General features: G+C 40.0%; 2 protein-coding genes across 3 annotated transcripts in view; one reads left to right on the forward strand and one right to left on the reverse strand.

The window, feature by feature from the left end:
• PIGF (phosphatidylinositol glycan anchor biosynthesis class F) overlaps positions 1 to 26905 on the forward strand; it is a 45351-nt gene extending 18446 nt beyond the window's left edge. For both annotated transcript variants that reach the window (XM_034764419.1, XM_034764420.1), the window contains exons 5-6: positions 8930 to 9038; positions 26567 to 26905. In XM_034764419.1, coding sequence (XP_034620310.1) covers positions 8930 to 9038; positions 26567 to 26680 — 223 coding nt within the window. In that variant the 3' untranslated portion in view covers positions 26681 to 26905. The remainder of the gene's footprint in view (positions 1 to 8929; positions 9039 to 26566) is intronic.
• RHOQ (ras homolog family member Q) overlaps positions 17999 to 27884 on the reverse strand; it is a 40958-nt gene continuing 31072 nt past the window's right edge. Inside the window, exon 5 of the mRNA XM_034764421.1 lies at positions 17999 to 27254. Within this exon, the coding sequence (XP_034620312.1) occupies positions 27099 to 27254 (156 nt within the window). The 3' untranslated portion in view covers positions 17999 to 27098. The remainder of the gene's footprint in view (positions 27255 to 27884) is intronic.

Raw genomic sequence — 27884 nt, forward strand, 5'->3', positions numbered from 1 at the left:
GCCCCCCCCCCCGTTTCTTGACTGCCCCCTCCAGAACCTCCCTGCCCCTTCTCCTGCCCCCCCTTACCCTGCTGCTCAGAACAGGGTGTTGGGCTCTGTGCAGCCGAGCCGGACACGTGGCTAAGCTCCCCAGCACAACAAAACCCGGTCCCTGGTCCGGACCTGGCTGCAGGGGAGAGCTGCCCTTGTATCAGCACAAAGTGCTCTCGCTCCCGTTTTGCTACGCTGCATGGCAGAAACCGCTCCCAGTTGCAAAAGGGGAGGGCTGCACTTTGTGCTGAGACACTTGCTCAGAATGCAGGGCGGAGCTCCTCTCCAGCTGCTCTGGAGTCCAGCCCGGGACTTTCCTGCAGCCCTCCCAGCCGCTCGCTCTGCTGTGCCGGGGGAGGGGGAAATCCCGGACATTGTGAGTGCTTTACAAATTCCCCTCGGACGCTATTTTTAGCACAAAAAGGAGGACATGTCCGGGTAAATCCGGACGAATGGTAACCCTAACTTACAGGCATTTCTTCCTGAATATATCCTTCCCTAACAGGTATCAATAGTATGAAGTCCTGCCCCAGGCCTGCTAAGACAAATCTACAACATATTTTTTTGTAGCAGCAATCTGTTTGTATGATAGGAAACAGACCATGAATCCTTAAAAATTGCTTCATGTGCTGAGATCTGCATAAGCTGTATAAGTTAAGCAAAATTCTTGCTGTCTTTTTAATAATCTGTCTTCCCAAGTGGTAACAGTCTTGGTGCTATTCAGTAGGCTCATAGTGCCTCAGACAGTTGTGTTAAAAGACTAACTTCAGAATTTTGGAGCCAAATGCCAAACCATCTGAATCCTAATTATGTGAACCCAGGACCTCAGTTCATTATACGTGTGATGGTCCAGTCATGGTAGCAGCTGGTTGTGAAGAAAAGGAGACTCTGCAACTTGTTTTATTCCTTCACATGCACCAAATGTATCCTTCAGCCTAAGTTTCCCACAGGTTAGAGGCTATTGTGGGCCTTCATTAAGGGGCAAAACCAGTGATCAAGCATGGCCTTACACCATCTTTCCCAACCTGCTCCTGTCTAGGTTTCTATCTCCACCCTCTAAGGGCTTCAGGTGTCTGTTGGCAATTAGCCCTAATAAACCAGTAGGTGTTTCTTAAAGGAATGTTGGCAGTCCTAATAAGAGACAGCTGTGGGACCTCTATGTGCCTCAGGCTGGCTTTGGCCCTTGGTTTGACTGGCAATGTGCAGGATCCATTCACCTTGTCATGGTATTCTTTAATTAATGGAAGTTTGCTTTGAGATAGTCACATGGCAACCTTTTTTTAAAATTTAAAATTCCATTTCACTCATAAAATTAATCCCCAACAGAGTGGAGTACTTTGTTGCAGCTTTACGTGTGATTTCTTACACAAATTAAAAGAAAAAACAAACAAACCATAATTACTGCAGTAGTTAGCCTACTTTAACTTTGCCAAACTAAACCATATTCCAAGCTAAAGTAATCTGAGGAAAATATCCAGTCCAATTGTATTGCAGTCCTAGGAGCCCTTTCAGGGTTTGTTAATGATTGTGTATTTTTTATGAAGCATTACTATATGGTGAATTGTGCTCTTGCATATGAACTAATTAGTAACAATAGGAGATCAGAGCCCTCAATGATGCTTTGAGCAGCAAAATCTTCTTATCCCCAGATTTAAGTCTCAAAATTGTGGTCTGTTAAGGGAATAGTGTTTAGTGAAATATCCAGCCTTTTATTGTTGTTAGGCTTGTTGATATCCTGCAACTTGTGAAAAGTGGGATCATTCACATGTCCCATATAGTGAGATACATGAAGTAATGGTACCAAGTCCTTTGTCTTTGTTGGCATAGGTTGATTGAATTACTACAATTTGTAACTTCAGTCTTTTTGTTTTTGGCATGTTTTCCTAAGTAACTATTTTCTCAATGGGACAGAAAGAAATCAAACAACTTTTTAATAAAAATTCAGCAAGTAAGAAATGAATAAAAATTAATTCCAGCAGAGCTCATTCTAGACCCATCTGGCTACAGTTCCTGAAAGCAAGAGCCCCTGATGATTCCTCATTGGGAGGCCTGTTGAGGCAATATTATTATAGCAATTACATAAGAATCTTGATTAGACTAAAATTCTAAGATATTAAAAATACTAATCTTTTTTTTTTCTATTAGAATTACTTAGCTGTGATCCTTTTTGTGTCTTGTTGAAGTTCATTAGGAAATTTATATGGCAGATGAGAATTGCAGAATGCTAAAGGAAAATTGCAGTGGAATATGAAAGATTCCATCTTAACAGATAGAAACCCAACAGAGGGTGTGCCAGAGCACAGGCATGGTGGGACCTGCCTAAAGTAAAAAGTCTAAGCTGTGCTACCCAGAGGGGCATGCTGCTTACTGAGGTACTTGCGTTGCCTCTGGTGATCAGTTTGATTCTCTGACTGGTGAAGGAGCTCATATGGGACCACAACGACTGATTAAATCCATCCTTTTGTCTCACTGGTGTGTTCTGTTAAAAAATGAACATCATAGCGACCAAAACCCAACATTTTTTTTAATTGATTAGCTGGTAGAGTTTGGGGATATTCCTGATGTTTATTCTTGTGGGGCTTATATGCGCCCTTCAACTTCTCAAACAATTTATGGACATTCAGTGGCATTGTTAACACACCTTGGGGATTTTTTGCCTCTTTCATCTGTTCCTCCATAAGGTGCTCCGGAGGGGTCATTTGCATCAGCATACCTAGGCCTTTGGGCTCACGTGCCGTGCATTCTCCAGAGTGACATATATCTCTGGACAGAGTCCTTGGGCAATCATGCATTACTGGAGCACTTGTGGTCACTTCCATGTCTCTCTTCATGCTGCCTTGGAAATTTTGGTTATTGGCATAGGTGCACCATCTACTGACGTGACTACTGTGCTTTATGCCCGAGAAGGGACCATGACTGGCCAGCACATGATATATGTTCACAAATGTAACATGTCCTAGAGCGTACTCCTCATAGTCCACAAATGTGCCACTCAGTCCTAGAGCGTACTCCTCATAGTCTCCCTGGCCTTGTCCAATTGGTCTGTTAAGATTGCCATGAAGCCAGCCTGGAAAGCCTCAGAAGCTTTGTTTTAAAAGGAACCAAGGTAAGACCCCATACTAGGTGTCAGAACCCTGCACCAATGCTACCTACAATCATGCAAGTCCCACAAAGGAGACTGTATAGCTTTATATCCAATCCTGTATAAAGTGTCCTGCTAGACCTAATGTGATTGGTACCAGACTGTGGTGAGGTTTTCTCCCTTGAGCAAGAACCCAACCAGTGATGTTCAACCTGGCTCGTCAGAGGGTACATGTAGACAAGGAAAATAGATCATGTTTTCCCCTTAGGATCAACCATGACCAGTGAACACATTTGTCAAGGTGTTAAACTGTGTCTACAGTAGGTGCAAAGTCATGTTTAAAAAAATTTGTTGGCTAGCAAGTTTTCAGACACAGTCTATTTTCCTAGTCATCACCACAAAGGTATCATCTTCTGCCAGTGCCAAAAGGGAACCAGACAACTCCTCATTTTGCAGCTGACTTTGCTGTCAGCTCTTACGAACAGCTGCCTGTGGTTTCTGGCTATTCCTTTCCCAGACATGCTGTCACAGATAAGCTACATAATGGATCCTCAGATGCAGCAAGACATACTGCATTCATAGGTGTGATGCTATCTCTTGAGAAATTTGTTTCCTTAATGTGTGATGGTCTTTTCACTGATCTTAATGCTCCAAAGCAATGTCCTAACATGGACATTTGTTGGAGCCCTTGTTAGCATGGAGTTTTTGAGAGTCAATGTCAGATCTGTGCTTTGGAATCACTTACGCAGTTCTAGATTACCTGAACACTGATGGTTTCAGCACAACCAGTGTACATGCATACATTAGTAGCATTGACACTTCCACCACCAAAACTGATTTGGCATATGATGAAAACTTGCCTGGGATGGTGGATGTATTGCTGAGAAACAGGACTATTACTTAAATATAAAAAATAAGATTCCTCTGAAGCAAAGTATTTTTCCATTGGGAAGGTGGAGAAAGGTGATTCTCCCCAGGATTATTTAGTCTTTTCCCGTTTTATGAAGAAGATGCTAAGATGTTTTTCCTTTTGATTTGAAGACTGCCCAGGAAAACCCAAGGGCTTTTATTTCAAGGCATGGGGTACTTTCACAGGTATGGCTGCAGTGCCCTTATGGAACAATCGGTGAAAGAAGTGGGTTCATACAGTCCCAACTGTATCAAAGGGGGTTGATACATCTTTTTACACAACTAACTAAACCATCAAAAGCACAGAACTTGGTGGTGATGGGGGACTTCAACTACCCAGACATCTGTTGAGAAAAATAATACAGCAAGGCACATATTATCCAACAAGTTTTTGGAATGCATTGGAGAAAATTTTTTATTTCAGAAGGTGGAGAAAGCAACTAGGGGAGAGGCTGTTCTAGATTTGAATTTGACAAATAGGAAGGCATTGATTGAGAATTTGAAAGTGGAAGGCAGCTTGGTAAAAGTGATCATGAAATGATAGAATTCATGATTCTAAGGAATGGTGGGAGGGGAAACAGCAGAATAAAGACAATTGATTTCAAGAAGGCAGACTTTAGCAAACGTAGGGAGTTGGTAGGCAAGATCCCATTGGAAGCAAAGCCTAAGGGGAAAAACAGTTAGAGTTGGCATTTTTTCCAAGAGACATTAATAAGGGCACAAGAGCAAACTATCCTACTGCGTAGGAAAGATAGGAATTATGGCAAGAGGCAACTCTGGCTTAATTAGGAGATCTTCAATTATCTGAAACTCAAAAAAGAATCCTAAAACTAAATCAAATTACGAAGGATGAAAATAAAAAAAAAAAACTACACGAGTATGTAGGGACAAAATTAGAATGAACTATCTAGAGACATAAAAGGTAATAAGAAAACATTCTACAAATACATTAGAAGCAAGGGGAAGACCAAAGACAGGGCAGGCCCATTATTCAGTGAGGGAAGAAAGACAACACAAAAGTGCTAAATGCTTTTTTTTGTTTGTTTTCACCAAAAAGGTCATACCGATTGAACATCTAACATCAGTGAACTCCATAGGATTTGAGGCTAAAATAGGGAAAGAACAAATTAAAAATTAGCCAGACAAGTTAGATGTTTTCAAGTTGGCAAGGCCTGATGAAATACATGCTAGGAGCTGACAGAGGAGATATGAGCCATTAGCGATTATCTTCGAAAACTCATGGAAAATGGAAGAGATTACAGAGTACTGGAAGAGGGCAAATATAGTGCCAATCTATAAAAAGGGGCGTAAGGACAACCTGGGGAATTACAGACTGGTCATCTTAACTTCAGTACACGGAAAGATAATGGAGCAAATAATCAAGCATCAATTTGCAAACATCCAGAAGATAATAAGGTGATAAGTAACAGTCAACATGGATTTGTCAAGAGCAAATCATGTCAGTCCAACCTAATAGCTTTCTTTGATAGACTAACAAGCCTTGTGGATGGGGGGAAGTGGTAGATGTGGTATATCTTGACTTTAGTAAGGTTTTTGATACTGTCTTTCATGATCTCATAAACAAATTAAGATCATGTCTATATGTACAGTGGTGCAGCTGTACCAATACAGCTGCGTTCATGCAGCGCATCTGGTGAAGATGCTCCATGCTGACGGGAGTGACCTCTCCTGTTGGCATACAGAAAACACCACTGTGATTGGGTGTGCACATGAACGTTTATGTTGGTGTAATTTATGTCCTTCGGGGGTGAAATATTCACACCCCTGAGCAAAATACATTTTTGCCGACATAGGCTGTAGTGTAGAAATAGCCTAACGAAATATAACCTAGGTGGAGCTGGTGTAAGATGCGTGCATAACTGATTGGAAAACTGTTCCCAGGGAGTAATTATCAGTGGTTCACAGTCAAGCTGGAAAGGCATATCAAGTGGAGTCCCGCAGTGATTGATCCTGGGTCATTTTCTGTTCAATATCTTCATTGATGATTTAGATAATGGCATAGAGCAGAGGTCCCCAAACTGTGGGATGCGTCCTCCTAGGGGGGCATGGAGGTATGTTCGGGTGTGTGGCCAAGGCCTGGGGCAGGGAGGGAACACCACCCAGTTCTTCTCCTGGCCCTGGCCCCGGCCCTGGTTGCCAGCTCCGGGGCTCTGACTGCCAGCTTCGCCCCCTGTCCAGGGCTCTGCTCCCACCCCCAGCTGTGGCTCCAGCCTTGGCCCCCCTTATCCCTGTCCCTGCCCCGCCCCCAAGCTGTGTGGGAGGCATGGACGGGGCAAGTGGGGAGTGCAACCCTGAAAAGTTTGGGGACCACTGACAGAGAAAGTACACTTATAAAGTTTGCAGATGCAACCCCTCACAGCTTGGTATCAAGTGCTTTGGAGGATAGGATTAAAATTCAAAATGATCTGGGCAAACTGGAGAAATGATCTGAAGTAAATAGGCTGAAATTCCATAAAGACAAATACAAAGTACTCCACTTAGGAAGGAACAATCAATTGCGCACACATACAAAATGGGAAATGACTGCCTAGGAAGGAGTACTGAGGAAAGGAATCTGGGGGTCATACTGGATCTCAAATTAAATATGAGTCAACAGTGTAACGCTGTTGTTTTTTAAAAAAAAAAAAAATCATTCTGGGATGTATTAGCAGCAGTGTTGTAAGCTGGGTACGAGAAGTAATTCTTTCACTCCACTATGCACGGATAAGGCTTTAACTGTAGTATTGTGTCCAGTTATGGGTGTCACATTTCATGAAAGATATGGACAAATTGGAGGAAGTCCATAGGAGCGCAACAAAAATGAGTAAAGGTCTTGAAAACATGACCTATGAGGAAAGATTGAAAAAAATTGTGTTTGTTTAGTCTGGAGAAGACGACTGAGAGGGGACATGGTAACAGTTTTCAAGTACATAAAAGATTGTTACAAGGAGGCCATTGAAAATTTGTTTTACTTAACCTCTGATGATAGAATTAGAAGCAATGGGCTTAAATTGCAGAAAGGGAGGTTTAGGTTGGACATTAGGAAAAGCTTCCTAACTGTCAGGGTAATTAAGCACTGGAACAAATTGCCTAGGGACAGCAGGTTGTAGAATCTCCATCATTGGAGGTTTTTAAGAACAGGTTAGACAAACACCTGTCAGGAATGGTCTGGTTATTACTTACTCTTGACTTGAGGGCAGAGGACTGGACTAGATGACCTGCTGAGGTCCCTTCCAGTCCTACACTTCTGTGATTCTATGATAGAAAATATCCTTTGCCTAGAAATACCTCCATCTAGTTCTTACCAGTTGTTGTGGCTATTATAACTGGAGGCAGAACTGGCTAACTGAATTTCCCCTCCCTATTAGCATGCCCATTGATGTGATACAATGGTAGTAGCCTGAATCCTCCAGTGTGATTGGAAGTTGCATGCTAGAAAGACCTACACTTACAAAGGGAAAAAGGTTGCTGTTGTGAAAAGTCCCTTGTGTATTCTCTTATAGACGCCATACAAAATCTGCTCCACTTCTTTCTTCTCCTGTCTGAGTTTGGGTTAAAAATAATCTCCCTAATGGCTTTTCTACCCTGGGAAATTATATCCTGTTAGACAACAATCCTGAGGAGTCATGGTAATTAACATGGTGTGAAACAGTGCACACTGGGACTGTTGTGTTTAACATTGTGTCAGCTGGTCATGGCTAACCTTATGGGTCACTGGCTCAAAAGGTTAAAATAACATTAATTTTTGACACATGGAGGCTTTTTCATCACAGCTTTCAAATGCAACTGGCCTTTCCTAATTTCAGTGATGACAACTGCAGAGGAGGTATCTATCTTTAATATGTTAACAAAAGGCTGAAATAGATGAGGCTGCTAAAGAGACTTAGACCTATGTGTACTGGGAAAGTACATCATATTAGAACCCTGGGGAGTTGTGGTAACTAACACAGTGTTAAACACAACTGGGGACTCAGCATAGACAGAGAATATTGGGCATACCATAGCATCAGCTGGTCTAGGGTCTACCACAGTTCTGGTTTGGATTTGGCTCAAGATAGTGGAAATATCTCAATAACAGTTCACTGGACATTTAGCATCATCAGCTTCAAATCCAAAATCTGAATCCTAGCCAAAACCTAATACAGATCTCCGTTCCACATCTTCAGCCTACCTATAATGATATTCTTCAGTCTGAAGGCAAAAATCCAAGTAACCTGTTTGTTATTGCCAAAAGGAATAATTAAGTATCCTTTGGCAAAAATAAAACTTGCTTTAGGTCCATAAAGTTTTATTAAATAACTTCTATATTTCATCATGTTATGCTTCCATCAGAAGACTAAAGGTGTAGTATTTGGTAAAATCTGCTAGTGGGTTGAATGTTTGTCATATTTCCATAGGGATTGGAGTTGAATGTAGTAGTAGCACTAGTAGAATTCTTAATCATAACATTATAGCAGTTTTATATTTTTAAGTACAGCGTACAAAACTTAAGTTAGTTTTGCATGCTGGAGCCCAGATTTGGTGCCTGAAATGTAACTCTCATGTTGTCAGGGCCTGGAAGTGGTATGGAGATATTGCATTCTGCCCCTCTATGTATGATGTGTGGTTAAGGCAGGGAAAGGGAAAGTGATACATGCTCCTTACTAACAAACCCCCTTGGGAAAAAAAAGGAAGATGCAAGGGGTGGGGGAAAGGTTGCTACAGTGAGTGGGGTGTGGTAGACATATACCCCTATAACCACCTCCACCCAATAAATCTGTGTATTATATATAAAATGTCAATTGTATTTTTTTTAATATCTGCTGTTTGACTTGCAGAGCATGGCAGAGATCAGATCAGTCAGTCTAAAAGACGTGAAAGGATGACTTTTGTGCTGTTAAAATCTTGTAATATGTGCTAATCTTACAGAGCTATGTCCATCTGGGATAACAGTCTACAGATTACCACGATGTGTAGCATAGTGGGAGCATGGCTTGGAGCATTTCCTATTCCTCTGGATTGGGATCGGCCTTGGCAGGTTAGTCTTCATACCTTTTTATTATAAGTGTATACACATTTGTTTGTTGCAGTGTGAGAGATGAATAAAAAGCAAGGAGACAGTAAAAGTGTATTAGAGGTACTAGCATGAAGCTGCTTCTGTAATGTAGCCAAATCCCATTTAAGAACTGTATAATATCTCTTTTCCAGTATACATGTATCATGCAGCGTTTTTACTGCCTCTTTCAGTTGGTTTTGAAGTGTTTTGTGTGCATGTGCTGATATTATCAGTAGATGCTTGAAAAAAATATCACCGAAAGCTAATATTCAGAGTTTGATATTGAGGAGCTACACAAGCAGGAAGAGAAGAGCAACATGACATATGACAGGGAGTGTATCCATGTTCAGTTTGTGGATAGAAAGCATTGCTTTTATTGTTTATGGGGAGGGGAAGAGAGTTGCTTTCCAAGTGTTTCAGCTTCCCTGCACCTTCCATTAAAGCACTTAACGAAATGCATTTAAAATTGCTATTGGCTTAATATTGATTTGTGTAGTTTGTGTGGCCAAATACCTCTGCTGAAAATTTACCTTATGATTTCAAAGGAAACACTGGCAAGTAGCAGCTACTTTGTTGCACAATAAAAAAATGGGAAGCTGGCACTGCAGAAAAATCTGTAAATTCAGCAGTCTGCACTGTTCCATTTGACGTTAGTTGACATGCGGAAATGATCTCTCTACTGTTACCTAAATATGTAAATGCTCTGATATGATTCTTAGTAATAGCTATTGGTGTAATTAGAAAGAAAACACTGCTGCGTTCCATCTTAGTGAGGTGCTAACTGTTTACAATAAATCCATCAGTATTTGCCAACCCTATAATGCTATTGATCAGATGGAGTTCAGAAGTCTCCTCTTCCAGAAATTTGTAGCGCTGCCAGCACGCCAAGTCTCTCTCATCCTCATGAAACCTGGTGATTTATACTCCTGTTGGAGGGTTTTTCCCAGCAGCAACTGAGCAGGTTACCTTTGTGTCAGAAGTCTTTTTTTTAGATCAGTATAATTACATCTTTATTAAAATATTTTAAATATCTCAAGAAATCAGAATAGCAGATGCGTGGTTTAGTAGCTTAAGAATAAAGTTTGACTTCTTGCAGCTACATATTCTAAACCTTGGAGCATGTTTCACCCTTCCCTCCTCTTGAGGGTAAGTGCTTGGCAGCATCATTTAGTGTATCAATTACGTGGTTTCTTTGATGAGACCTTAAAATCAATGGGCTCAATCCTGTAAAGTGTGCCTTGTGCAGGGCATCCTCATCTCCTGCTGACTTTAGTGGAGGTTGAGAATGCTTGGCACTTTGCAGGAGTAAGTATGGGGATTTTGCTTTCCCTGCTTTGATGTTAATTAACATTCCCCTGTCATTTTCTAAAAGTCATGTCCCAGTGCCCTAAGTCAGAATCCACCCCAGCCTAGAGACCCATGTGTCTCTCATCCTCCTGACCAGGGTTTTTCCAGGCTGCATAGTTCCCTGCCTACACTGAGTTTCCCAGCAATACAGAGTGCCTAAGCAGTCCTGCTTTGCTTTCTCTTCAGAGGCAATAAGCAGCATAATTGCCCACAACTGAAAGTTACCACAGAGTTCTTTCTAAGCAAGCACATTTACTCTAAGGTGAAAGCATTACAGAGAAAACATATTGAAAACAATAAAAGAACCTATTTGCAGGCTGCTAAACTTACCAGAGATCACCCCCAACTCCAGCAAGGGTTCTGGCACGTGATCAATCCTTCAAACTCTATTAAGGCGTTTTTCTGTGGTTACGAGTTCATTGCAACTGTTAGCTCAGAATAAGCACCTCTGTGAATCATTCATTCTTTCCTTTATGCAGTTTGAGCCTTTGAGCTTGTTCTCATATAACAGATGATCAGCAGACAAAGGTCCCCTCCTCAGGGCAAAGCATTACTGGAGGGGGGTACATTAGCATGCACATTTGCCTAGAGATTTCCTGGGAAATGCTGTTTAACTTTTTGTACCAAAAGTTCGTTCTTGTCTGGTACATTGTTTAAAATAATCTTTTGAAATTCATAACACTTCCCAGGGTTTAAATTGGCCACGTCTCCCTTCTACAGAAGTTACACACAATCCCACAACAGTATAAAAACTCGGCATTTATAATACTATGGACTCCAAAGCTATTTCAACTTAATTCATTTAGCTCTCTCAAAGATATTGCAGGAAATTGCCATATCTGTCACAATGGGCACCAATCGATGTGGATACAGCTCTCCACCCCAGAGAACTGCATTTCACTGTGTTTGCATGTTGTATGTGTAGGGACAGATTTTTGCATTTCCCTGATCTTTGTTGTTTACACCCATGCAAAGAGTGTATATTGCTACCAAATCGGCACTGGTCTAATCAAGTTTGCAAGGTGGAGTGCAACAGAGAATCTGACCCTAACAATGTACTTTGGTCTCCTGTGGGATGAAAATTGTTGTATACTTGAAAAATACTTTATTAATACAGTATTGCACAAGATCTAGGTCAGAATAAAGACCTTATATAAGATAATGTACGTCTTGAAGACTTCACTAATAAATTATATATACAGCTTCTCATAAGTTGTGTAATATGTCTGTATCCTATATACCAATAGTATGAGCTGAGATATAAAAAATGAATAGATTCTGATGAACAAGACACACATATTAATTAGATAATGTAAATAAATGTAATTCTTGATTATACAGCTCCAAATGTTGACATGTGGGAGACCCAAGTTTGGCAGTATCCAGGCAACTTTTTGTGTGTGTGACTAATATAGACTTGGGTCAGAATTTTCAAACGTGAGTGGCTAAAGTTGGGCTTCTGAATCTATATTCAGGCATCTAAACAGGTGTTGCCAGCTATTCAGAGATGCTGAGTGGGACAGATATTGCGTCTGCATGCAGCATCTTTTGAAGAACATATTGTATTAAGGTAATAAATAAGCTCTGTATTACTGTGGGCCAGGCATTGTATGCAGCTCAGGGGAGGGGGATAATGGTTGCTTTTAGCTCCTCCAGGAACTAAAACCAGTGGGGGATGATTAAAGTGAATCACTTAGGTTGTAAATACCTCTAGAGGTACCATCCCTTGGGAGGCTTGCATATACTTGTTCAAAGTGGGTTTTCCAGAGACTAACAGAAAAAGAAAGAGCTTTAGATATAAAAAGGCTGCATTTAAACTGACTTAGGGCCTCCTTTCTGATACAGCTAACAGACAGGTCTTTCTATCCAAAGGAGCCCCTTACTTTGGCCTACTAGGGCCCCATAAGTATGACAAGTGATTCTGGTATGTTTAGTTTTTGTTTAAATCTGCTTGTTTTTTATATATTTTCTCTCCAATGCTTTTACCTTGAGAATAAATGCGCTTGCTTGGAAAGAACTTGGTGGTAACTAGTAACTGCTAGTAATGCACTGTTCATGGCCCTGAGAGAGAGAGAGAGCCAAGCACAGGTGCTGGCCTTTAGGCAGACTGGCTTGCCAGGGATATCACAGTGTAATGCAGGGAGCCTTGCAGTCTTGCCCTCCCCTCCTCCCCGCCCCTGTCACAAGGGATGGGACAAGGGTCCCTACCCAGAGACAGGTGATGACTGGAGATCTGAGACCTGACTGGGCACTCCTGGAATGGACCACAGGAAGTGGGGGGGGATGCAGGTGCAATTATCCTGAGACTGTGACACTGAATATCTGCAGTTTTCTAAGTTACAGTAGCTTGTCACTGGATGTCTTTGGGCAGCAGTACTGTGCAGAACCTCTGCAGCGCTATGCACTGTGGCTGCACACCTCCCTGTCCCTGAAACTCACCTCCCCCTCCTACCCTCACCTCTGGTATGTGCCTTATACTGAAGCTTGGGAGGGAGTCCACAAAAGACAACCTGAGGCTATCTTCCTCCTTTCCTGTGCTAGGGGAATTCTCCCATGCCAATATCTAGGGTTTTCAGAGCTCCTTTGTCACTCTGGCCCCTTTACCCAGCATATGGCAGCTTCAGCAGGGGTGAAAATCTCACTGAAATTTTGGGCTTAAAGTACTTGAGTATCCTTTTTAATCATCTCTTTCTGGGGAGCTTATGGAGTAACCATAGGGCAGGCAGCTTATCAATCCTGTAGGCCATAGATAGGAGACAACATTTTGTGGGGGACAACATTTTTAAATGCTAATGTTCTTTATGGTCCACTTTATAGGGGAAAGTGAAAGAAACCTTTTTAATACAAAGCAGCTTGTATATTTGTATTTATCTCAATAAATATAGTCAAACACAAAAATGATACTGTCAGTGGGGTAGAAACCAGTCTTTATAGACTGGTTTTTATTAACCTGGGCTTGACTTGTAGAACTTGACAAATATCAATTGAGAGATAATATGAACAGGGATTTCAAAAATATCTGGTCACTAAATTATAAGAGATGAAAAAGGTGTCCTGGCCAAACTTTTGCGGTGTTTGTAATGGAAACATTGCCCCCAGTCCGGTCAAGCTGAGATGTCCCATGGAGGTGATGTATTGGAGTTGGACTGTTAGCATTCCCAGAGAGCTGATTCAAGGAACAGCATGAACAGTGGTCTTTTCCTTCCTCCCACCCAATAGAGCAGTGGTTCTCAAACTTATGTGATCACACCCCCTTCTTTGTGTCTGTAGTAGTTTATGCCCCCTCGCCACACAAGTACATATATCGATAAAAACAAATCAACATGCAGCTCACTAACTATTAGAATATGTAAGGCATTAACTCAAACAGAGCCAACAATCCATTGCAATAAGAGCAAAGCAAAACTGTGATTGTGGTCAATTCTTACAATTAAATGTACACACCACATTGTAGCAAATGGATTAATGTACAGACAGCAACGACTTTGTATAATACGATGCAAGCTTAACAGAAATCCATCAATATGCACAGCACCATCTAGAGTCAAATACACAGTGCCACCTGAGGACCTCGTATGGCTGGAGGAATCAGCTTTGTTAGTCAGTGCTATGGGTAAAATGCACACAGTACATGGTTTTTGTTTTTGTTTTTTGGGGGGGGGGGAGGTTCCCTTAAAGCTTTTCATCCCCCCCCCCAAACATATTCTGTGCCCTCTAATTTGAGAACCTCTGCAATAGAACACAGATTTACTGCTCAGCTGCTTGAGGTATATATGGTTCTTCAAGGCCCTCATGGAATCTTTAGGTCTGATAGACATTCCTGGGCACCAACAGTAAGAGCATTCCTTACAGGAATATTCCCAGTGCTGCCACTGGTCACATGGGAAGCGAGAGAAAGTGATGAGATCTCCTTTCCCTGTAGCTATGAAAGAGGATGGACCCTTCACTCTCTGTCTTCACCTGAGAGTACAGAGGTGGGAAGAGAAGAGGCATTGACACAGGATTGTGATGTTGTATTGGAACACCAGTGTTAAATCACCTTGATGCAGTGTTGTTACATATTGACACAGTCCTGATGCAACATCACAACACCCTGCCAGGACAGTCTGTTGTGTCTTCATAACTGCAGTGATGAAGTAGCTCTCCAGCTGTTGAAAGTTTAAGTATTCCTGTAATACTGATGATTGGATCTATGTAAAATGATGATCCTTCCAAAATGGAATGAGAAGACAACCGGAAATTTCTATCAGAATTGCTCCTCAGAATAGGCTGAGGCTCAGTGTGGCAGAGTCTAGATTATGATGTAGCAGGTGGAAATCTTTTACTTGTACTTGTTGACTCAAGCCAAAAGTAATGTCACCACTCAAAGTAAGCCTACAACATTTCTGCTTTTATTCACTAAATTGTACAGATAAATGAAGTGTGCCTCTGACAACACCATAAGCAGCACTACTTCCAGAATTATCTTATGTTCTCTCAATCTTTTCATTTGTATGTTGCCACATGTTTACAGAGAGATTTACACAGAAATGATGTGAGTGATTTATAGTTAAAGTATGATTAGCATTAAAATGATAGCACATGCACTGCCATACAGCAAACCTGGGTTTGAATGTTAAAGCAAAGATGGTGACTCTCCTCATTTCCAGGATGCTGATCCACCCTCACCTAGAATCTATATAATAGGCCAATTAAGGGATGCCTTGTATTTTTCATATGATGTTCAATGGTCTATTAATGAAGATAACCTATGTATCTTTCGGTTCCATCGGATTCTGTTTCAGTACTTTCTGAACAATATTACACCTGTGCTCCATTCAGAACACAAGCGTCCAGTTTGTTTCCAGGTATAATTTAAGATGTTGGGGATCACCTCTCTCCCAGTTTGGTACCAGCTCTGTTACTCAAGCGAAAAGCCCCATAGTTTAAGCAGAAGGGGGTTGAAAGCAAAGTGTCTTCCAGATTTGAGGAGCATTTATTGTAACTTCCTTAATTCTTCACCAGAGCCATTATTTGTTGCCCTTCAAGGCCATATTGCAAAAGTCATCTTTTTTTCCCCTTCTCAAGCTAGGTAAAGTGGGAGAGTTGGTTGTTTTGGATAGTGGATGAAGTCTAATGTGGCTGGAATTAAGGCAACTTCTTGTAATTTATCAGACTTGCATTTCTTTCTATGCTAAACTTCCTTTAATTACTAAGACAATTTCATATTACCTCTGTGCTATTGGAGCTCCTTGGCCTCAGTGTAGGAGATTAGCTATATTTAAATTCTTGTTGTTATGAGTAAGGATTTGCATGGGCTTTACACTTCTTAGAGCCTTTAGCATAATTCATGGTTAAAATACATAGGTCTCTTCTAAACTATGTTGTAGTAGTTTCTGATGCAACTGTGTAGTAATAAGATGTGCAAAGGTTGAATTTATAGGGGTGTTGGAAACCAGTGCTTTGAAAATTGATCAGAATTGTGTGCCAACAGCAGAGGGCCACAGCCTATTCCCTCGTATCAATTTGTTAACTTCTCAGACTTACATACAAAAGAAAGTTAAGCTATGAAACCCACAAATGTAGGCAAAACAACTCTTTACCCGTACAAAAACTTACTCTTTGCTGAAGACTGCAATTTTTTATTTTCTGTAGAGATGGCTATTTATAATGTGACATGAGCTATGAAATAAGTGGTAATAAAATTAAATCAGCTAAATAAATCATTTTCCTTATAAAGATGCATCATACTAGATATCACAATCTGTTTTCAATGATAAGTTGATGCTGAAAACCTCTTCCTCAACTAATGCACACATCTAGACTGTGTACTTCAGCTTTATTAAATTGCGATCATTAGGGTTAGTTATATAAAAAAGAAAACCAAAGATCCAAACATACATATAAACCTGTGACCTTTATTTGCTTTGAAATTATTGGTAGTGAAACACTCCTGTAAAAATTGCCATACTGTGATGCTTATACAAAAATTCATTAAATTCTGCTCACTTTAACCCTAAGAATGAACTAAATTTAATCAGAAACATTACTTATTTGGCTTGTCCACAGCAAGATTTGAAACACTGTTAGTACTTTCCCAGTGAACTGCATTTAAACTTGGTTGTTGCAAAAATCTGTGCTAACAGATTTCCACAAAAAGAACAGGAGTACTTGTGGCACCTTAGAGACTAACAAATTTATTAGAGCATAAGCTTTCGTGGACTACAGCCCACTTCTTCGGTAGCTAAGGTTTGTCTGTGTTATAAAATGGCTTACAGAATTGTGGTCAGAGTAGGATTCGGACTAGTCTTTCTTTAATGGATGTTGTAGGCAGGGCCAAACTGTACATTAATAGTAAAACATGTTTAATCATGGTTGAGGAGAGGCATCACAAGCTGAATTTAAGTGCTGATCTTTGGCTCTGTGACAGTCCTGGGAAGAGGTAACCTCAAATCAGCTACAGTCTCTAAAGTTCAACAAGTTCATAAATGTACTGCTTTGATTTAGGATAAGTATTAAATGGTATCTAGTGAAGTTAGAGCTGTTAAACATAAGCAGATGTACATATCAAAATAAGCTTTGTATAATTGATAGATGTGTATTTCCATTAGCTCAGGATTTAGCAAATACTTCACCAAGTCCAAGTTCCTCTTCTAGACTATCTGGACTTTGAGAGCCAGAATAAGTCATCTCCAGATCTACTTCTGAAGTTCCCATCAGGCATTTTCCTACAGAAGTGGCCCCAAGTCAAGTTGTCAGTATGAATGGGCAGTTACTGCCATCCTTTTCCTTCTCTCTTAATTTGCATTGTTTAAATAGAAGATTCCAGTGTACTTATTTGAGTAGAGTACTCTTAGTTTTCTCTCTGTCATGTGAATGGGTATGCTTCTGCAGTCAACACAGGGATGCTCATGCTGCCTGAAACACCACTTCCATCTTCCTGAGATCCTTTCTTTAAAAGTAATTTTTAAAGTGACTATGTTAAGCGAGTTCTTAATCTAATTCTTTGTGGACACCTGTCCACATCAACATTGGCACCCTCATCAGCAATCTCAGTTGAAAGGCTGAGGAATGATTGGCAGAGAGGTTTCCTTCAGATGTGTTGCCAGTGGCTATGTGGAGGAAGTTTATAGTGCCACTATTTTTATGTCTTACCTGTTCAGTGGTTAAGATTAATAAGTAAATAAAGAATAATGCATATTTCTTATAGGGCTTTTCATCAGTAGATCTCAAAAGTCCTTCATAATTTTTGAGTGTATTTATCCTTGCAACACCCCTATGAAGTAAGTATCCCTATTTTACAGATGGGGAACTGAAGCATAGAAAAGCTAAGTGATTTGCCTCAAGTCACAAAGGAAGTCCATGACTGAACAATTAAATCAAGATTGGATTTTTTTTTTTTTTTTTAGTATTTCACCAGAATTAACTAACTTTTTAAATACTACAAACTTTCACACACTCTGGATTCAAATAGGAAAGATTTGTATTCTCAAAAGTCCAGAAAGCTGGACACATCACTGATCTTAGACAAACAAATTACCTCCTTTCCATGCACCACTTGTCATCTAGACAGCAATACCAAGATTTTTAAATTAAAAAAAAAAAATACAAGTGTCTCCAAAAATCTCCATTTTATTTTTCAGATTTAAATTTTGAAAAAGTATTGCATACAAGGGGCTATGCAGACTAGTGGGCCTGTCTATATATGAAAAAATACATGAAAATGCATTTTTAAAAGCATACAACATTATATTCTAAACAATTTAATCATCAGCGTCACTAACAGGAACAAAATATAGTATTAAAAATAAAATGTCAACATTCTTTCACTGTCTGAACAATGTTTCAAAATGTAAAGCATTCCCACTAGACACAAAATACATGGTGGAAAATCACAACTGGGATCCTAATGATTAAGTGTCTTTCTATTAGACCCTCTGTTAATCAGAAATATGAAATTTAACCAAATTTCTGTGTGATTTGGTGCCTTACATTTATTTGAAAATATTGGAATCTTCTTGTGAGTGTGTAAATAGCAAGGTTATAGGCTTACAATGTTTGATGGGTGTAGGGCCCAATCTTGCAGTCCTAATTGAGGCAAAATTTCCATAGATGTAAGGATTACATATCAGACCTTTATTTTGTAAATTTCATTTCTGTAAAATCCAAAGATATCTGCAATATGTTTCCCAAGATAAATCTTTCAGCACACAAGATTACCAGAATAGTAGAATAAGTGTTTGACATATGTCACAAGATTTTTTTTAACTTAAGATTTATATGGTGCAGTGTTTTTCTGAGAATTGTATTCCTTTAAGTAAAGCTACCCTAAGTTTTGAAAAGATTCAAAGAATTGTGTATGCAAAATCTAGTTGCCTCTAACCCCATGATACAAGATGGTAATGTAGTGATAGCTCTAGTCAATAGGAAAGAACTTCCTTTTCTACAGTTTGTTGACAGTGTCAGGATACACACAATTCTTTCCATCCCAGGATTTCAAGGCATATTACAAACACTAGTTAATTACTGTGAGCTTCACAAAACCCTACTGCGATAGGTAGGGGAAATGTTTTTACCCACTATGGACGTATCACCACTGAGGTGGAATGTGATAGCTGTTAGCACAGAGAAGCTCTACACAAAAGTCAAATATGGTGATGGATAGTGCAGACTGTTGGAACAGGTAGAATTTAAATAGGCAAAATAATTATTGTAGTTGGAATTTGCCCAGACATTGAGTTAACATTTCTAGTCTAACAAAAAGTGCTGTGAGATCTTTAAAAGAATACAGTCAGCTTAAAAATCTCACTGGTGTCTGGATTTTTTTGTACCTGTTACAAGTAATACTTAAACCTAGAGACAGAATTACTTCAGTATTTTTCAGTTTATTTACTTTGTCTTTGACAGCACTTTAGGTATAGTCAGTTTATGTAGTCTTGCACAGCAACAGGAGTGAGGGAGAGAAAACATTAAAAATAGGAAAATGGGATTATAATAACAAAAATTGGCAGGAAAAAGATTTCATACCCAAAGCCATTTTTAATTTTCTTTCAAAATTTGCTGCAGTTCAAGTTATTCGTTATTAGAAGGACACCCTAGATGATAGGCCCTCTGTTTTATGTTTCACTGGAAAGATGGCGTCTAGAGGAGCACAGTGCCCTTTAACACCATAGACCATAGATTCAGTACTGATTCAAAGGAAAGAGTTCCACTTCAAGCATCAGCATGACTTTTTGCTGCATCTAGGTGTTGCTTAGAGAGCTTACTGAGCCACCTCTATGCTGAAGAGCTTGAGAGACCCAACAGTTGTAGCACAGGGTGGTGTGGCTACAGACCAACACCACAGGCATGTTCTAAATGCCATACAACTAATAGTCCCAGCAACACATACTTCACTGAGGGCTGGTTTACACACAAAAAAAAAAAAAAAAAACTTAGACCGGCACAGCTGTGTCTCTCTGAGAGACGTAGCTATGTCAACTTAACCCCCCTTGTAGGCAGCGCTAGCTCAGTTCTGTCGACATAATTACTGCTTTTTGGGGAGGTGGGTTAACTATAGTGACAGGAGAACCCTTCCCATCACTAGTGGAGTGTCTATACTGAAGCGCTACAGTGGCGCAGCTGTAGTGTTTATATGGCTTATCTACACTTGAAACACTACAGCGTAGACGTTACCTATGCTGACGGGAGAGTTTCTTCCATCAGTGTACGTAATCCACCTTCCCTGAGAGGCTGGAGCTAGCTTGGCTTAACTATGTTGCTCAGAGGGGTGGATTTTTCACACCCCTGAGCAAAACAGCTGAGTCAACATAATTTTATCGTGTAGACTAGGCCTAAGCATAGACATATCCTGACAGAGATTGGATTTTCAATGTGACAGTCTTGGTTTTATTATATTTTTCAACACCAAACTGTTAAACTATCAGGTCTGTTCCTGAGTTAACATACATACCTGGTTTTACTTAGTGTAGTCTTTATCTAAGTTGACTTCATCACTGTTGGCAGCTAATAGAGGATCTTGAAACAGATACTTCACTTAGGGTACGTCCACCCGAATGAAAAGAGTAAGTTAAGTTGACGGGAGAGTGTCTCCCATTGACTCAGCGCAGTATAGACACCGCAGTAAGTCGACCTAAGCTATGGCGACTCCATCTATGTGAATAACGTAGCTGGAACTATGTAATTTAGGTCAACTTAATCCCTTAGTGTAGACGTGCCCTTACTATGGTTACTTCTATCATAGAAACACCAGAAAGGAATGAAGAGACCCTCATGGTTCCTGTTTATACAGTATGACTTTTGGGTCCATCTAGAGTTTGTGATGCTGCTTTTATTCAAGTGAATTGATTGCCATCAAGCTTGATTTAACTAACTTGACTGTAAATACTAGCCTAGATGCCCCCTGGAACAAACCTCTGTGGAGCATCTCAAATAAAGCTGTGTTTGTTAACTCAAGTGGAGGCAATCAATCAAGTAGCGTTAAAACTGGACCACAAACTCTAGACATATTCTAATTCAGTGATACTCAGACTGAGGCTCGTGAGCTGCAAGTGGCTCTTTAATGAGTCTCTTTCAGCTCTTTGCAGTGCATGATATTAACATTGTGATTTAATTATTAACCAATCGGGATACTTTTAATACGTTAGCCAATTGTAGTTGATAAAATAATAATGCTTCGTCAGTCATTTTTCTGAGAGAATAAATATATATGTGTATAAAAATAATAAATGAAACAATGAATTCACACTACTGTGGCTCTTTTGGATAATCACTAATTTGACTCCTGAACCACTGAAGTCTGAGTACCGCTGCTCTAATTCTTAGCGCAATACTGCTGAGCTCAAAGGGTTTCTTTATGGTGTTTACTTCTGGGTTTACTACCTAGCGTAAAGACTGTTTTAAAAGGATGTTGGATAGAAAAAGTGAAAAGCAGGACCCAAATGTACTTTGAAATGCAGTAGGAGGTGTGGACCTTATTTTCCTTTAATGGGGGTGGATTTGTTTTTTAATGGTTATATTTTCTTAATTAACATCAGTTTTTAATAATGGGAAATGGAGAACTTGCAGAGCCCATTAAATTTCTGTGAATTAAAAACAACGTTTAATAGCCATAACTGCCAAATAAAAAGTTCTCTCTTCACCACTCATCGTGTGCTGTACATATAGCATGTGACCGGACACATGGTTTAGTGAAGAAATGCATGCAAACCCTCCTCCCCCCGCCAAAAAAAAAAAAAAAAAAAAGTTAAAGCATATATTGAAATAGCATTACAAGTTAAACATATAAGCCTGTAAGGCATCTTAGGTGCAAGGGGAAAAAAAATCACTGTGCACATTTATTTAGTCAATTTCTAACTGAAACCTGTGTAATCATATTACTTACATAACTTCCTAATTGACAGCTCTAGACTGGATCTTGTAAAATAGTATGCACAAAAAATTAAAGTTATAGTTCAGGAATCAAAGAAGTGCCCTTATACAATGTCTAAAGAATAGGCTTAATGTATTAAAAATTGTATCTGCTATTTGCATCTTTAAAAATAAATCCCTGTTTTCCTAGTAGGTAGCTGCCCACTTTATATACACTACATTGAGCAACTTTAACTGTAAGTGTTGCTGCTAGCATTGCCTATATGCAACTCCCATTCCTTGTGATGAGAGTTACATGTTAACAAAGGGCAAAATAATCATGCAGTCATGATGCGTTCCAATTTTATTGTCCAGTTATATGGTTTTGCAGTGCTACTTACTTTGATGTAATACTACAACCTGCTAAGCCTTCTCTGTGCAATACTGGGCACCCTCCTCTCTCATTGAAGGCAGTGGGAGTTGACAAGTGCCCAGCACCATACTGGACTGGACCCTGGCTCAGAATCTGAATGCTTGCATGTTTTTGTAGAAGACCTAATACAAGTAAGAGAAGTTACTAACCAACATAACATTTTTACCCTTTGTGCGATCTTAGGCCAAATCCCCAGCTGCAGACAACGAGCATGCAGTGCAAGTAGGTGAATGAGGGGAGCAGTATTTACCTTTGTTCTCCCCAAATCCTGAGGCTTCTGAGTGCAGGGCCAGATATCCAGTATAAGTCAGAGCAGCCATATATGGGCTGCTAACAGTCCCTCGGGGCCAGTGCACTGCAATGCGACCATACCATACAATCCAGTCTGCAATATGCTTAATAGTAGGTTTTCATCTTAACAATGAGTCTATCAGATAGTAACCTTGCATTTCTATAATGCCTTCTCATGGGGATTTCTTGAGTCAAGTACTATCTGATTTTTACAGATGGTAAAGTAGAGGCGCAGAGCAGTTACTTGCCCAAAGTCACAGAACAAGTCAGTGGCCAGGCTAGGAATAGAATCCAGAATGCCTGTCTTGTGCTCTAACTACTGGACCATGCTCCCTCCCTTAAAATAGTGTCTTTGTGCAATAATTGGCGAGTGGATGCTAGATTTTTTTTTCCAAGCAGCTGTTCAATTCAGATTCATAATTACACACACCTTAGAATTGTCCATTTTTCACATGTATACCGTATGGAAACTGGCTGCTTTCATGGGTTTTGTGGGGATGCTGATTGATGTTTATTCGGGCATCTCAGAAGCAGGACAATTTGTGATAGTTGTCTGAAGGAAGTCATAGCTTTCCCTGTCTCACAACCAGAAACTTTCCCCTCTCTCTGACCTGAAGTGAGGATGCAGCCTACCTTCCTATTTATGTGTTCCTGACCCAACTTTCATGTGGGAACCAGTGAGGGTGTGTAGATAGGGGCTGCAGAGAAAGGTGCCTAACTCCTGTTGGGCAGAGAGTAGAAAATAAACTAAATTGTGTACAGTCCTCTACAATTCTCTGAGGACTAGAATGAGCTTTGAGAGGGGACTGCAATCCGCATGATCTTAATACTTCCATACATTTTAAAAGTAGAACAAAATCTTTTATTTAACTAGACAGAAGTATTTACTGCTTAGATTCTATTTTGTCATGTCCCGAATGAGATAGTTGATACATGGTATGGGGAAGTGAAGGGAAGCCAACTCAAATACAGAGGGCAAATGTAGAAACCACGGAGAATCCAGCCTGACCAAGAAAATTAATTTGATTCAAAAAGGCAAAGCAGAAAATGATTTGAACCTATGGGAATTAGAGTCCAGGAAACAATCGAGAGCAGTGATACTCAGCCTTGAAGATCAGGAGAGCCCTTATGGAATCAATGAAGTTACAGTTGCTGTGTGTGTTGTCATGAGTGTTTTTGTGAGTCTCTTATGCCATGACACGTCACAATTGGAGGAAGTTGCACTGTGATTGTTTTGTGGCTCCAGTTACCACAGTAGTCCAGGGGGGCAGAGGCCACTTTGTTATCTCTGCAGTTTCTCAGTCTTGGGACCAGCCAGCAGCTAATTCAACCTAGAAGAGCCTTTGGGCTCCTGTAAATTCCACCTGGCTGCAAGTCAGCTTCAAGGGCCATTCCAGCAGACAAGGGTCAGAACGGTGCAGAAGGGCTCTGACAATATTCTCAACCCCCCATTTCACTCCTTACCCTGGAGGCTATGAGGAAGATGAGCACAACATAGCTAGGCTCAGTCTGTACATGCTGCGGATTTTCCCCCTATGTTTGGGGAATCCACGGGAGGCCAAGTAAAACTGGCTTTACAGCTCCTTTGTGCCATCAGAGCAGTGCAAAGGGGCTGCAGTCAGGCCGAGCATCTGGCCCAATATCCTTTCCTTCTGTGCCACTGGAATTGTGGCATTCCTTGTCTCTCTTTGCCCCCTTCCACTTAGTTGCTGGGAAAAGTAAGAGTGTGTCTGTCTGTCTAAAATCCAAGGGAGGATTGCAGAGGTCTGTCAAAGATCTCTGGATTGAATTTTGATGGCATGGTCTATAACCTTCAATATACTAGCACAGATTTAAAAGGAAGCAAGGAAGAATGCTTTTGAAGTTAGGAAGAAAGTGATGGCAGTATTTAAAAAAATAAAGTTATGAAGTGCTGGACAATGATTGAGAATGCAGGAGGGTTTTTAATGTTGAGCTTTACACCAGGTTTGATGTAGTTTACAATTGGACCAGGAGAAGCTATAACTATCCCCTACAATTCCTTAAGTCATAGTAGCAGTTGATTGACCCAGTAAGAGCATGGATGGGGCAAAAAAAGAGTTGCTGTAGATTGTGAGGGATATTGATTCACAAGGGGAAATATGAAAGATTCCAAAAGCCACGAGGAACAACATGTACTTGTGACAAGCAGGTGAGGACCTACATACTTGAATTCACCTAATGTAGCTAAGATTTTTAATAAAGGGTCACTGATCACTTAGAGTTAGTGAACTGGACACACAGAAAACTGCCAAGTTAATCAAGCCATTGTGAGGTATTTGACTTGGCTGAAATACAAATGGTTTCTTCTTACCATTAGTGGTACTGCAAGAGGCACTTTCATACAGAAGGTAACACATTTGTTATATCATTGCAGAGATTTTTGCTTTGTAAACATGTATAATGACCTGTACAATTCTGATTTCAACCTGATAATGGAAATGCAAAGCATCAACTGAAGCATGATCTTACCCAAAGCCACAAAACACACTACACTATTTTTAAATGTATGTAATACCTTATTGTGTGACGACATCAAGACTTTATACAAAAGAGATGCTGTGCCGTTCTTAATGAATGAAAATGACCAAATCTTTGGTTTAAAAGAGGCAGCAGTTATGACACTGTTGAACAAAATTACCTAATAGAAACAGGGGCCATGAATGGAAAGTGAATCAAGGTCAATAAAGAGTACCTAAGGCACCTCATTTATAGTCAGTCATCTTTGCTACACTCCTAAAGACCTCCAAATAATGCTTACAAAACTGCACACAATAAGGAAGGTGAAACAGCAGAGGACCAAAGTACTTATTCGAGTTAAACTTCTCAGGGTCAGAGGATAGGAGGGAAATATGCTTCCCCAAACCTGAAGGATGTAATGGACAGAATCAAAGCTAGGAAAAAGCTGACTTCAGAAGGAAGATGAGTACCATAAAGAGCAAACACACTCTTTGCTGCTCATGAAGCACAAGCCAAGACCTGGAGCAAAAAAGCTAGAAAGTGATAGTTTCTGATGCCCAGTTTTCTCCTCCACCTTGAAGACAGGAGAAGAATAGTACATTGTATACTTGCCTCAAAATGGAGATAATTGTTCTGCAGACATAGTAAGGGTTGTCCTGGCAAAAGATGGAGGAATCATAAGAATAGGAATTAAAATTTATCTTTTGTCACCAACATAGTGAGGCTCTTCATTTGATGGGATGTTACTGGGTGGTAATTACTCTCTAACCACCACGTCCTAGGCTAGATTAGGGCTTTAATTTAAATACTTTTTTGATTTCTCCCTCTCCCCCCAGGTTCAACTATGGGGGGAAAAAAAAAATCCACTCTAGTACTTGCCCCATTACTGGAGGCAGTGTGAGAATGAGTTGACCATATTGAGCCAATTCTGCCCTTGTAGTAGGAAATGAAATGAATTTCTAAGCAGTAAATCCCAGTGGGGCCTGCATTTAACTGGGCCTGCTTTTTGATTGCTGAACTGTGTGTAAAATATGCAGTCAGCATCCATACGTCCCCTTTGACTGGCAGTAGGAAGGAACTATGAAATTCCCCTGCCTGCTTTTCAAGTCCATGCTGGTATGTGTAGTCAACCAAACCCTGTCCCCATCTTGGTATGTAGGCTCATTTGGAATTCTTCATTCTTTTCTGCACACTTATCCAACAGCTTAGAAGATCCATGGGGAGAAAGAAGGCAAAAGGTACAAGTGTATGTTGTAAAATATGCAGGTTTTTTTTTTTTTAAGTCTCAAAAGGGGTGCAGAAAAATTGAAGAATACTTTTTCAATAAATCTGGGCCAAACTTCAGGTAACACAAATACTTAAGTTTCTCAGATGCTTTTGTGAGTATCACACTAAGCCTGCAGTAGGCAAAAGGCTGGTTACATTTTAATGCATATTAGTTAACTGTACAACACTTAGTGTTCATGATAAATGCATGTATGATTGTTATACTTTTCGCATTCTTTAGGAAAGCACGTCAAGCTTTAAAGAGAAAAACGTTATACCGCCTTTCAGTATTTTGATTACACTGAACTTGTGCTCAAACAATATTTTCCTTGTTTCTCTGTTTTTACTGTATGTTTTCTGCCCTCAGATATGGCCCATTTCCTGTTCCCTCGGAGCTACCTTTGGCTATGTGGCTGGCCTCATTATTGCACCTCTGTGGATATACTGGAATCGGAAGCAGCTTACATACAAAAGCAGATAACTGGGGCAGAGAGAGAAGGTATTTCTTTGTGCAGATTCCACACAGACTGGGCAGAAATTTTTATGTGATCACAGCAAGAGACTATTGAAATATTTTCAACGTGTTTTTGGGCCAAGCATCTCCATTTAGGGCATTATTTATATGCTGTTGTTGCCGGCTCTATCCTTTTTAACCCCTGAGAGACTGATTGTATCTTCCAGTCCAAATAAAGTATTTGTAAAAGATAGTGGCTGCTTCTTACGAGAGTTTTGTTGATTTGCTTGGTTTTGTTCCTCTGAATTTCACTGATTTCAGAAGTTAGATTCCTAAGTTTAGTTTACAAACTTCTATGATCTATAACAAGTTCTGTGTACTTATGAACTGTATCATTTACGTTTGATAGAAATTCACAGTAGGCCTGGCCATTGTCAAATGTATCTCACGTGATCAAACAGCAGTTTATGCATCTTGATCCTATTCTTTTTTTCACTGTGTGTTTCTTTGGAGTTAAAATGGCTATTATAGCTTCGTCAAAAACAGTCTTCAGTCCTTTCTGTGTTAAAGCTGAACACTCCACGTAGCAGCAGGCTCCTATCTGTCCAAAAAAAAAAAAAAAAAAAGAATTTAATAGCTACATAAGTATATATTCAGATCTATTTGTTAGCTCTTGAGGTTTTTTTGTTTTTATAGAAACACCCCAAAGTCTTGTTTAACCTAGAAAAATCATCCCAATATGTTCCATGTCCTGTAAAGCAAATTATTCCTTTTCTTTGTCTTTTGATGATAGTTTTGGAATTAATTTCTTTAGATTCTGCTTCTGAAGAAAGCATGTTACAAGCAGCTTGTTTTGGGTTGACTGTACAGTCCTAAACCCTTCAGCTAAAGAACAGGAAGAAAAAGAAATTGTTGCCAACTTGTAGATTCATTTCTGAAAATGGGCTATAAATAAAAATGCCTAGCATCTTCCTGACATTTAAAAAAGAGTTTGTTTTGTAATGATTAACAGCCTACAGGTACATCCCCCATTTGAATTAATTATCTGACTCAATCATTATTGACTTCTGTATTGAAAAGATTTACACTGTTATTAAAACGGAAACATCTAAGTGAGGCTGGTTATCTAGACTGGTGAAATAAGTATGAAAATAGCACATAAGGAGAAAAGAATGCAATCAAGAATAAGTTGGGTAGGGGCAGGTTTATTTCCCCCCCGAGTGTCTGACTT

This window comes from Trachemys scripta, chromosome 3, assembly GCF_013100865.1.
Source record: "Trachemys scripta elegans isolate TJP31775 chromosome 3, CAS_Tse_1.0, whole genome shotgun sequence".
Lineage (NCBI taxonomy): Eukaryota > Metazoa > Chordata > Testudines > Emydidae > Trachemys > Trachemys scripta.